General features: G+C 36.5%; 1 protein-coding gene across 1 annotated transcript; it reads right to left on the reverse strand.

Annotated features, from left to right (window-relative positions):
- Nucleotides 1–2565, reverse strand: LOC128998118 (uncharacterized). The gene has a single exon (XM_054424119.1). It carries the CDS (start codon nt 2563–2565, stop codon nt 1–3), a length of 2565 nt encoding a protein of 854 aa, XP_054280094.1.
- Between the last annotated feature and the right edge of the window lie 10826 nt (nt 2566–13391).

The raw sequence follows: 13391 nt of genomic DNA on the forward strand, positions 1-13391 counted from the left end.
CTAGTCAGCTGATGCTAGTTCACAGCTACACGCCCCCGTGGTGTCAACACCACCACACGCCCTCGAGGTGCCGACACAACTTACACTTTCATTTTTACTTTCAACTACTTTTCGCACATCTGCTATGTGATGAGGCCTGCCATTTACTTCAACACTTCTGGGTAAAAACTGTCCAGTAACCACTCCTTCCTTCCATCTCGAAGTACAGGATGGGTTTGGCGGCTTGACATACACACGTTCACCTACTGTAAAATGTGACCCCTCATACACTTCACCTTTTACAGGTTCACCTTTACATCGCCATTGGTACGAAAAAATCTGGGAACTCGGCGATGAATCGCCACCTAATCCTTCTTTAGGTGTCAAATTGTACCAATAGACCATTTCTTGGATACTCCCTTTAGTTCTTGCGGCCATACGCTTGATTGTTCTGTGGTTTCGCTCAACTATCCCGTTTCCACTTGGCCGGTTGACACACCTAAACACAACTTTAATACCCCATTTATCACAGAGCTGAGTAATCTCTTCGCATCGAAATGTTGCACTATTGTCCATCAAAATCTCATGTGGTGGCCCTCGATCAGTAAACAATTCCAACAACACTTTAGAAATCTGATCTTTCGTCTCTTTTGGGATCCGGCGCCAAATGCAGAACCTACTTGGACCACAGTCCACAATGGTCATGAACTTGCTTTGACCATAGTGTGTTACGTCAATGGCAAGCCTATACCAATTGTTCTGGCAATCCAAATACCCAGGCTCCCATTTGATGCTGGATGGATCAATTGACAGACACTCTTTACAACTTTTCACAACTTCTTCAACAACTTTTGTGGTAAAGTTAATGTCTGGGTGACACCGTCTGGCGGTGAATAAAGTACGGTTAACACCAAAATGATGCAAGTCATGAACCTGTTTCACCAATGTCTTTTGGTCCACACTCTCATTCTCACACACAAGTGCAATGCTAGTCTCTTCGTTTCTTGCTAACCATTTTTTTGGCACTCTTGTAAGAAGATCTGCTTTGTTGAACTGTGACTTAATGAGTTCTATTTGTACATTGAGACCACATTCCAAAATAATGTCTTTAAATAGGCTTAATCGTCTTCTAACCAAAACTTCACTTAACCCATGTGTTTTGATAGGACGGTCCCCCGTCAGTATAGATGACACCCAAGCATGAACTGTTGCTGAATCTGTGATTAATACGATCTTCTTTAACCCCCAACGCAGGGCCAAATTTACTCCTTTTAGGATAGCTTCCAATTCTGCTAAATTGATATGTGCTGAATCATGCTGCTTCCTCAGCCACGAAGCATCTTCGACTATCTCACCTTCAATTTCTAGACAAACTCCGATCGCTAGACTGCTTGCGTCACACCACACTTTTCCTTCTTCTCCAGGGGACACAGCCCATTTGCCAGTGGCTGGGTCTCTTTCATCGATTCGATCCATAATATTTGTTAACATAGTTTGCGCACGTTCACTGATCAAATCATCCCACTTCAGATCCGACAAATGTCTCTTAACGAAACTACATGCAGGTCGAAGCCAGCTTGCTACTGGATAGTGTCCAATCAATTGCCCACACAACGAGAAAACATCTTTCTTTGTTTTAACTTGGTCCAAAGGTTTTAATTTGTTATCTCTGTACCACATTAGCTTACATCCTGCTCTTCTCAGCCTTAGTCCTAATACTCTGCCTCCATCAAGCGTTTCTGCCGGCTTTGCTGTCAAACCATATGTTTCCAACAATCTAATCACAACATCACTACTGACGATTTCTTCATTAACGACGATGTCATCGACATATGAATCTGTGGCACTCCTAACTATCGGATCCATCGATAAAACCTTGTTAACAATACTGCTCATAATCTTTGGGGCAACGTTTAACCCAAACCCAAGTCGAGTTAAACAATAGTTTTCACCCTTAAATTTGACAACTTGAAATTTCCACAAATGTGGAGCAATATGAATTTGCAAGTACGCTTTACGAAGATCAACTGTACTCACATGTTCACCCAATCGTCTCCACAATCTTAACTTTTCACTACAAACCTCACTTCCAGCTGTATGGCTTGAAACGAATTGGTTAAGTTCTCTATAGTCCATTACAGGCCGCACTTTATCCTTATTTTGCTGTATGACAGCCATCAAAGGAATCACACCTTCAAACTCTCCATGATAGGGCTGCAGCCAACCACTTTTTATCCATTCTTCAACTTCAGTTTCGAAGGCTTCGGTAGCATTCTCAGGAATTCTGTACATTTTTACTTGATTTTCCAACATAGGCAGTCTGTTCACATCCTTCCAATTCCATTCCACTGTCCATTTTCCATCTAAAAATTCTGCCTTAAAATCACAGTCTTCAATAATGATTTTCTCTGCAGATTTCTTATCAATATTAATTTCTTGCTTGGATTCGATCTCCCTGATGATTTTCTGGTCACCGTCACCCTTTTGCTCAGATTCAGCCACTGCTCCAGTACACAAACCCTTTTTAAATTCTACGCCACCATCCCCCTGAATCGTAACTCCACCCATTGCAGAAATCGCATCCATTCCTAATAGCACCTGATAGTTTGGCAATAATCGAGCAACTAAACAGTTTAATGATAGGTTAATCCCACTAACGGACACCTCTGTCTCACACATTAAGTTACAGTCTACTACGTCCCCGTTCATCATTACCACTCGTTGACTTGTGGGCCTTATTAGTTTCTTAGACCTGACAAGACTCGGTGAGATAATAGTTCTTGAACACCCCGTATCTAATAATGCACAACACTTAGTTCCAGCAACAGTTACCATCAACGTCGGCAGTTGTGGTTGCGCAGTCAAACAAGGATAGCCACCCGCGCAACAAAGGGTGGCCCCTTTTACTCATTTTTTTGAGCCTGTGAACACTTTGGAGCATAATGTACTGCTTCTCCACAGCGGAAACAAATTACATTCGAGGTGCTACTCGGCTTTCTTTGTGGGCATGATCTTGCTAGATGTCCTTCCGAGTTACAGATAAAACATTTTTTACTATACTGTCTTTTATTTACGGACACTTCCATCTGAGCGGCGGCTCCAACATTGGATTCACTTCCATTCACTAAACTTCTCGCCCTTTCTAACACTTTTGACAGCTCCATGTCTTGCAAACAACATGCCGCCTTTAACTGATTTTGAATTTCTCTGGGTAGTCCGTGAACAAAAGAACTCTTTATCCACTCGTCAGAAACTGAAGAATCTATTAATTTAGCCAACCTTTTCAAATCAGATGCGTAGACATCAACAGATTCTCCTGGAAGCAAACGTCTGGATATGAACTCCTCATACGCTTGGAAACAGTTAGCAGAGAAAGCCTGCTGCAAAGCTTGGGTCAGGGCGGAGTAATCACTCTTAACTGCGTCGGTAAGCCCATCGTAGACGGCAAATGCTCCTCCAGACAAAAACAAGGGAAGCACTGATTGTAGTTCTTTAACCTTCTGAAGTTTACATACAAGCTCTAACTTTTTCAGCCATTCCGAGAAGTCTCCTTCGCCATCATACAACTTTACCAAATCCGAAAATCTTGTACCGTTTCCAGACATGCCGAAATAGCTTGTGGGAAAATAAAACTCTTCAGAACTTTCTACAACTTAGTTATATTTTACACTTTAAAAAAACAGGACAACAAAACGAACCTTCTCTAAACATTATATTCAACTCAACACCCATTAGTCACCATGACAACCGAAATATCCAAAATCGTAAACATAAAGGACACTAGTCAGCTGATGCTAGTTCACAGCTACACTTATAATGAAAATAATATATATCCAGCAGCCTACATACCAAAACATCTTGAATCCCTGGTGATTTTATAAAAGTATGATCGAATATGATTACTCTACGTTGTATATTCACTGCACTAAAACAATTTACTTACGAAGGAATGCAAATACACCATTTTAGAACCAATAACATTTATAGGTTATTTTAGTTGTATATATTTACACAACCTTAACCTTAAAATGTGTAGAAATATAAAGAAAACAACATCATTTAAAATAAACTTGATCATATGATTTAAAAATAAAAACAAAACAGAAGTTAGATTTAATTTTGACTCTTTGATTATTTATACAGAATATATTTATTCTATGTCGTTTATTCCTTTAACACGACAATAACGTAAAAGCATGAAAAAATGAAACTTGAGTATATGATTTAAATATAAACAAAGAATGCAGATGTTTTTCCGACTAATCTTCAATATTTCAGTTTTATTATAGTATACATTTCATAGTTGACTGGCTAAAAGTAAACCAAATGTGTGTATTGATCACTGTTTTCAAATCTGTGGCACAGCTATTTTAATTTCAAAAGATGTAAACAAATTAAACCCCATGATGTCTAATGGGAAAAGTTTTATTCTGTTGCGAATTTATGGTAAAAAAATAAGAAAAATGAATAGTTTTCCCTCAAAATTCACGTCAAGACCTTTAAAATAAGACCCCTCCCATCCTTCTACGGCCATCCAGTCACTCACAATTTCTTTACAAAAATTTGACTTACGGAATTATATATATAGATAGATATTTCTTAAACACTTTCCTCAAAAATTGTTCAAAATAGGCCACAGAGAATATGTTACAATAAAAGTGAAACTGGGCCCATAACCACTTGTTTATAATTGGTTTTCCTTTATAATAATTAGGAGTAAAATGACTACACAGTATGGTTTCTAAAGTCCATAGTGGAAGTGATGTTTATTTACAACAAAAAATAAACATAGCAAACACATGGCATATAATTAACACATGACAGCTGCTTCTAACTTAGTACCAAGAAGGCAATGAGGAACAAGATTACAAATAAATTCCAACATAATACAGTATCTTGAGCTCAACTGATTTAAACGATCAATAGCTCAAATTAAAGCCTATAATTTACTGATTATTTTGAGTCTAAAACATATAAAAAACATGAACAATACTGGAGCTATTGATTTGTAACCTTAGAAAACCCTTTATAAAAAAAAAAAATTATGTCGGTTGTTAACCTTGCGTTTGCTTCAAACTCGTCCGATTTGAATAGGTATAAACTTAGCTTAAAAGAAAGCCGGTATTTCACTGAAGGTTCTTAGACCAAAATGTATAGGATTAGGCCTATATAATTATTAAATTTATTACTTTACCAGTGATCCGGAGGCTAACAACATGAAGTATATAATTATAACTGGTGAAATACATCTTAAATAAAAATACCCCCGCCGCAGCAAACCTGCAGACTAAGTGAATTTCCATTTGTTTGATTGGATTTGCACTAAAAATCCTCCTTCACATTTGTTCCCTATTAAAATAGAATTAGTTTAACGAGTACTTAGGTTTGCTGCAACAGGGAGGGTAAAAAAGTGTTTTTTGTTGTCAAATGTCAATAGTTTAGTAATAAATTAATGTATTTTCCAAATTTTATCAAAATATCCTATATTCTAATATGAGCAATGTTTGCTTGTATGTATGTATGTATGTATGTATGTATGTATGTATGTATGTATGCTTGCACCAAGATCTCGAAAACGGCTCCGCCGATTTTCTTCAAATGTTGTAAATTGTTTATTCCTGGCCTAAAAACGAGTTTACTGCAGTTAGAACTGCCAACAAATATCTAATTACGTAGAAAAATGAAACTGAAAGTCACATTTTTTTTACATTAGTCTTATGAGTTGCTAAGTAACCATTTTGGCTGGATTAAATAACAAGGAAAAAGTAAACAAAAGACTTTTAAGTTAGTTGTCTATCCACAGTATTCTAGCAAATTACAAATACAGTACAAAAGGAAAAACATCAGTTGTTACTATTGAGCAAAGATTATACTGAAGATTACTCGATGCATTGTAGTCAAGGGTAGCAGTGAGGAGTGTGGGATCTGTTTATGACGATTAGATTAAGGTATCTGCAATCCTAAAATGCTATGGGAAGGGAGTAAAACAGGTCCGAGACGTAGGAAGTGATGAAGGAAGAAGTAAAGGCGAGCAGTCCGGAGTGTGGGAACTGTTTATGACGATTAGATTAAGGTATCTGCAATCCTAAAATGCTATGGGAAGGGAGTAAAACAGGTCCGAGACGTAGGAAGTGATAAAGGAAGAAGTAAAGGCGAGCAGTCCGGAGTGTGGGAACTGTTTATGACGATTAGATTAAGGTATCTGCTATCCTAAAATGTTATGGGAAGGGAGGGAAACAGGTCCGTGACGTAGGAAGTGATAAAAGAAGTAGTAAAGGCAAGTAGTCCGGAGTGTGGGAACTGTTTATGACGATTAGATTAAGGTATCTGCAATCCTTAAATGCTATGGGAAGGGAAGGAAACAGGTCCGCGACGTAGGAAGTGATGAAGGAAGTAGTAAAGACGAACAGTCTGGAGTGTGGGAACTGTTTATGACGATTAGATTAAGGTATCTGCTATCCTAAAATGTTATGGGAAGGGAGGGAAACAGGTCCGTGACGTAGGAAGTGATGAAGGAAGTAGTAAAGACAAGCAGTCCGGAGTGTGGGAACTGTTTATGACGATTAGATTAAGCTATCTGCAATCCTAAAATGCTATGGGAAGGGAGGGAAACAGGTCCGTGACGTAGGAAGTGATGAAGGAAGTAGTAAAGACGAGCACTCCGGTGTGTGGAAACTGTTTATGACGATTAGATTAAGGTATCTGTAATCCTAAAATGCTATGGGAAGGGAGTAAAACAGGTCCGAGACGTAGGAAGTGATAAAGGAAGAAGTAAAGGCGAGCAGTCCGGAGTGTGGGAACTGTTTATGACGATTAGATTAAGGTATCTTCAATCCTAAAATGCTATGGGAAGGGAGGAAATAGGTCCGAGACGTAGGAAGTGATGAAAGAAGTAGTAAAGGCAAGTAGTCCGGAGTGTGGGAACTGTTTATGACGATTAGATTAAGGTATCTGCAATCCTTAAATGCTATGGGAAGGGAAGGAAACAGGTCCGCGACGTAGGAAGTGATGAAGGAAGTAGTAAAGACGAGCAGTCCGGAGTGTGGGAACTGTTTATGACGATTAGATTAAGGTATCTGCTATCCTAAAATGTTATGGGAAGGGAGGGAAACAGGTCCGTGACGTAGGAAGTGATGAAGGAAGTAGTAAAGACAAGCAGTCCGGAGTGTGGGAACTGTTTATGACGATTAGATTAAGCTATCTGCAATCCTAAAATGCTATGGGAAGGGAGGGAAACAGGTCCGTGACGTAGGAAGTGATGAAGGAAGTAGTAAAGACGAGCACTCCGGTGTGTGGAAACTGTTTATGACGATTAGATTAAGGTATCTGTAATCCTAAAATGCTATGGGAAGGGAGGAAAACAGGTCCGAGACGTAGGAAGTAGTGAAGGAAGTAGTAAAGGAAAGCAGTGTGGAGAGTTGGAACTGGAAACCGTTTGTAGCAGTTAGGTTAATGTATCTGCAATACTGAAATGCTATAGAAGGGAAGGAAACGTTTCCATGACATAGGAAATGGTGAAAGAAGTAGTAAAGGCTAGCAGTTCGGAGTCTGGGGAATCTTGTGGCAATTATATAAATTTATCTAAAATACTAAAATGCTATGGAAAGAGATGAAAACTGGTCCACGACGTAGGAAGTAGTAAAGTTTAGTATGGTATAAGATTACCTGTTTCTGTCTGTGATCCTAATTTGTAGTATGAGCTACCGGTTTCGAGGTTATAACCTCATCATCAGGCTCTTGTCACTCTTGCGAGGTCGTCGAGTTTTACAAACACACAAAACACTGACATTTAAATAAATAAAATACAAGACATTGACGGATACGATACGATACGAATACTATTTAACATAAAAAATCTGGAACTTGTTCCCCAAGACGCGGCACGGGCAAACGTTTTGCCATGACTGGGGTTGTGGCTGACCTTGCTGCCCCCTCCCGTTATCAGAACAATGCCGATGGTATTTTTGCCTCTCATTATTGTAGATGCGAATCGCTGCGTCGTATATTATGTTCGATTTAAATGATGTTTGTTCATTTAAAACTTTTTGGGGTTCTGACTTGATGGCTTTATAGATTTCAAACTCTTCCATACTGTTTAACAAACTTCCTTTTCTTGGACAGAGATGTAGTATTTTTAAATTCTTCTCAAAACTTGTGTAAATTATGGTTTTCATTTATTAGATGGCTGGCGAATGTTGGTTTCGAATCAGATTTTTTACTGGACGGGATGTGTTCTTTATATCTTATATGAAATGAACGAGATGTTTGGCCTATGTAATATTTTTCACAGTCATCGCACTGAAGCTTGTAAACCCCAGTTTTGTCCTCCTTCCTGGTTGTTTGTTTATTATTATTTTCCTTCCATTGAGCTCAGTTTGTTGTTTGCTCTAAATGAAACTGTGACATTATTTTTTGCCATTTCCTTCTTTAATGTGTGATTGAGGAGCTCAACCACACATTAAAGAAGGTTTATCAACATTAACCAAAAAACCAAAGCTAGGTACCTTAATAAACTAATATTTATTCATAAACATGTTTGCTGCCTTTAGCAAACCTCTGGAATCATTCAAATTCTTTATTGAAAATAACATCAACAAAAGCAAACAAAGACAAACTGTTTTTTTTTACACAAAAGATATGTTGTACTGGGATATCTATCCTGACACATAGATAATTTGATTCTGAGTTCGTTTGAATATTACAATAATTTCTTTTCCATTTGAGCTTTTTAGGGACTTATGTCCCTACAAGCCACTAGTATATATATAAATACGGTATATATATATATATAGCCTATATAGATATATATATGAATTTGAACGGATGGTGTTTTTTGCCTCTAGGCACCTCAAAACGAAAAAGTAAATCGGTCCCGGGTCCAGGGCTTACCATGAGTACTACGGTAATAGCTTATTCCCTATATGGGAAATTCGCTAAAATAAATCAAATTATGCCGATGCTGCATGTGAAATCTTTGCGTGCATGACGTCAATTTGAGACCTCAATCATGAAACTCGGTCGGGTAGAAGAGTCAAACGAACTTTTATGAGAAACTAAATTTAACTCCTATAAGAAATACATGGAGAGCAAATTTTGTTTAAACGTATAAGCCGAGTGGGATTATAGAAAAATATATGCCGAAGCTTGATGGCAAATTTGTGTTTTCATACCTTAAATTTGAGACCTCAATCATGAAAATCTGTCGGGTAGAAGAGAAAAATTCAAAATTCGAAAAGAAAAATCAATTTTTTTAAATATACAAGATTGATTAATAAACTCTGATTAATACACTGATAACTATAACTGATAACTAATAACTGATGAATAAAATAAAGCCTTTGGGTTTTCTTTGTCAGCTGAAAATTTGAATATCTTGGACCGCTTGCAAAATAATGCTCTAAGATTTGTATATGATCTAAAAAAATTTGATCACATATCACATACGAGAAAGGAAAGTGAAATGTTACCAGTGCAGGTTGTTTGCGTCCTTGAAACTGTTGCCATAGTACATAAAGTGGTCAAAACCAACAGACCCTCCTACCTCAAAGATAAACTAACCACTCGAAAAGAAATACGAGATAGGTGCACAAGACAGGATAGCCTACTGCATTTGCCTCGTGTAAACTTTGAATGTAGTAAGAAGGGGTTTTCTTTTTTCGGCCCTCAGGAATACAATTCCTTACCTGAAAGAATTAAAAATTTAAGTTAGGCCTATAAGGCTTTCAGACAAGAAACAAAAAAACTGTATTTGTAAAATATAGGTTAGTTGTATTAGTTTTAGTTAAATTATTTGTTCTCTTTTATTATTGCATTGCAGAGTTTGTACTTGACTTAAGTTGTTTTGAAAAGCAGTGTATTTTTGTACTGAAAACCGCTTAAAATAAAAGACGTTTCTATTCTATTCTATTCTAAACATTAGACTTTGTAGGCCTACGTTACTGTAATATACCAAAAAAATAAAAAAATTGAAGAAATAATACATTTTTAGCGAATTTCCCATATAGGGAATAAGCTATTACCGTAGTACTCATGGTAAGACCTGGACCCGGGACCGATTTACTTTTTCGTTTTGAGGTCCCTAGAGACCAAAAACACCATCTGTTCAAATTCATATATATATATATATATATATACAGGGTGTTTTTTTAAAAACTTGCATCTTTATTTATGTAAAAACCGCAATAGATAGAAATATGCAGTTTGCGGGAATCATCTATTGACGTAGAGGGCCCAATTGTTTTGAATTCAACGTTACATTCACATTCCCCCCCTTTCCCCCCCTGCCCCCAACTTATTTTTTTTAAATAGCAAGGTACCCCTTGTGACATATCAAATAAAAGAGCATAAAAAAAGAAAATGTTTGATGAAAAAAAATTGAAAATCGGTTCATAAATGTGAGAGATATTCCCCCCTCCCCCCCCCACGGAACTTAATTTTTTTTTAATAGCAAGGTACCCCTTGTGACATATCAAATGAAAGAGCATTACAAAAGAAAATGTTTGGTGAAATTTATTTTTCATTTGATATGTCACAAGGGCGGGTACCTTGCTATTAAAAAACAAGTTATGGGTAGGGGGAAAGGGGGGGGATTATCTCACAAATTCATGAGCCGATTTTAATTTTTTTTTCACCAAACATTTTCTTTTTTCATGCTCTTTCATTTAATTATGTCACAAGGGGTACCTTGCTATTAAAAAAAAATTAAGTTCCGGGGGGGGGGAGGGGGGAATATCTCTCACATTTATGAACCAATTTTCAATTTTTTTCATCAAACATTTTCTTTTTTTATGCTCTTTTATTTGATATGTCACAGTGGGTACCTTGCTATTTAAAAAAATTAAGTTGGGGGCAGGGGGGGAAAGGGGGGGAATGTAAATGTAACGTTGAATTCAAAAAAATTGTGCCCCCTAAGTCAATAGATGATTACCGCCAACTGCATGTTTCTATCTATTGCGGTTTTTACATAAATAAAGATGCAAGTTTTTAAAAAAACACCCTGTATATTCATATATATATATATATATATATATATATATATATATATATATATATATATATATAAAAAGCTCAAATACCACTGACTCACTCACTCATCACAAAATCTCAGAAACCATAAGACCTAGGAACCTGAAACTTGGCAGGCATCTTCCTTTTGGGTAGTAGACACTCACTAAGAAAGGATTTTACCCTCCAACCTCTGGGCTCCGCCCCAGTGGCTCTGGAGTTTCCCATGTTAACCTTATGAGTACTGATATTTAAATCGAATTAATGAATCTTAACAGCTGTTTCAATTAAACTAGTTGGTTCTGTTCTATTATGTTCAATAGCATTAAAGTTACAAGGATTCAGGGTGCAGCACTATTATTTCTTTTACATTTATGACAACAGCTAATTTGCAACCAAAAGGTGAGTGAGCGTAGCGAACAAACTTCAACCTGGAGGCGAGTTAGCGTAGTGAACGAGCTAACCTGAAGGCAAGTGAGCGCAGCAAACGAGCTCTAACCTAAAGTGAGTGAGCATAGCGAACGAACTTCAACCAGGACGTGAATGAGCCATGCGAACGAGCTCACTTATGAAGTTAAACGGGGCAAAGCCTGCGGGTTCAACCAGGACGTGATTGAGCCATGCAAACGAGCTCACTTATGAAGTTAAACGGGGCAAAGCCCGCGGGTACAGCTAGTATACAGGGTGTTTGTGAACTCTCTCGAAAAAATTCACAGGATTATTCCTTGGGTTAATACATGAATATTTTACATTATAAACATGGGTCGCCGGAGCCTCGTTTTCTGTCTGTCTGTCTGTATGTGTTTTTTATAAATAACTTTATAACTCGAGTTTGAATCGAGGTACAAACTTAAAATTTTACACACTTGTGTATTTTAACGTGTTACACAAACATGCAAAATTTCATTTTGTTGACTATAGCCGTTTCAAAATGGCGGCCATCTAAAATCTTTGACCTCAAATTACATGAAAACCACTAGAGTTACAAAAAAAACACAAGAAAAACAAAATTTAGAAAATTTTATGCCAAATCTAATGACACCTAGATCTTAAAGATCGGACAACAAACAGCTGAGTTATAAACTTTTTAAATAATTAATAATTTCTTTACTGGCTTTTAATTGTTATTGTTTATTCTTTAAAATCATCTGATCCTTTCTAAATTGTCACAACAATGTAAGACAGCTGGTTGGACATATGATTTTGAGATGATGATCACATGATTATTTTGATTTATTAATTTTTTTATAATTAATAATTTCTTTACTGGATTTTAATTGTTATTGTCTATTCTTTAAAATCATCTGATCCTTTCTAAATTGTTACAACAATGTAAGACAGCTGGTTTGCCCTAACAACTACATTTAGTTTTTTTACTAGATGGTAAATGTATTAAGTGTCCTATTTTTACCTTAACTATTGAGATCTGTTTAAGGTTACATAATGTACTCTGTATCAGATGATTTTAAAGAATAAACAATAACAATTAAAAGCCAGTAAAGAAATTATTAATTATTTAAAAAGTTTATAACTCAGCTGTTTGTTGTCCGATCTTTAAGATCTAGGTGTCATTTGATTTGGCATAAAATTTTCTAAATTTTGTTATTCTTGTGTTTTTTTTGTAACTCTAGTGGTTTTCATGTAATTTGAGGTCAAAGATTTTAGATGGCCGCCATTTTGAAACGGCTATAGTCAACGAAATGAAATTTTGCATGTTTGTGTAACACGTTAAAATACACAAGTGTGTAAAATTTAAAGCTTGTACCTCGATTCAAACTCGAGTTATAAAGTTATTTATAAAAAACACATACAGACAGACAGACAGAAAACGAGGCTCCGGCGACCCATGTTTATAATGTAAAATATTCATGTATTAACCCAAGGAATAACCCTGTGAATTTTTTCGAGAGAGTTCACAAACACCCTGTATATATATATTTATATATGTGTTTGTTAGCGCGATAACTCGAGCAAAAATCAGCCAATTTTGATGAAATTTTGTACAAACGTGTAAACCTACGTCTATTCGAACGAGTTCGCGAACCAGCATGATCGGACTATGGGAGGTCTATGGGGGGTTTTATGGGGTAAAAATTGGTTTTTCCCATTTTTGACCCTAAAAACTTAAAATTTAGCAATTTCTGTATATTGAAGCGTTATTATGCGCCTAATGGAGAAAATTCCAAAAAACTGTAAATTTAAAATTCCCATGTTATTCTTATGGAGAATTAATAAACTGATGTAGTCAAATTTGGAAATGCATTCATTTTATACTAAACTATTAACATTTTACAAAAAAAAACCTTTTTACTCTCCCTGTTGCAGCAAACCTAAGTACTCATTAAACTAATGCTATTTAAATAGGGAATAAATGATATATTTTTAAGGAGACATTTTAGTGTAAATCC

The sequence above is a fragment of the Macrosteles quadrilineatus genome, unplaced genomic scaffold (assembly GCF_028750875.1).
Source record: "Macrosteles quadrilineatus isolate MER2022 unplaced genomic scaffold, UCM_ALF_1.0 Scaffold_1__1_contigs__length_201487025, whole genome shotgun sequence".
NCBI lineage: Eukaryota > Metazoa > Arthropoda > Insecta > Hemiptera > Cicadellidae > Macrosteles > Macrosteles quadrilineatus.

Excerpts from the sequence above, each read along its gene's own strand:
- LOC128998118 (XM_054424119.1), bottom strand. The coding sequence starts at position 2,565 with ATGGATGCGATTTCTGCAATGGGTGGAGTTACGATTCAGGGGGATGGT.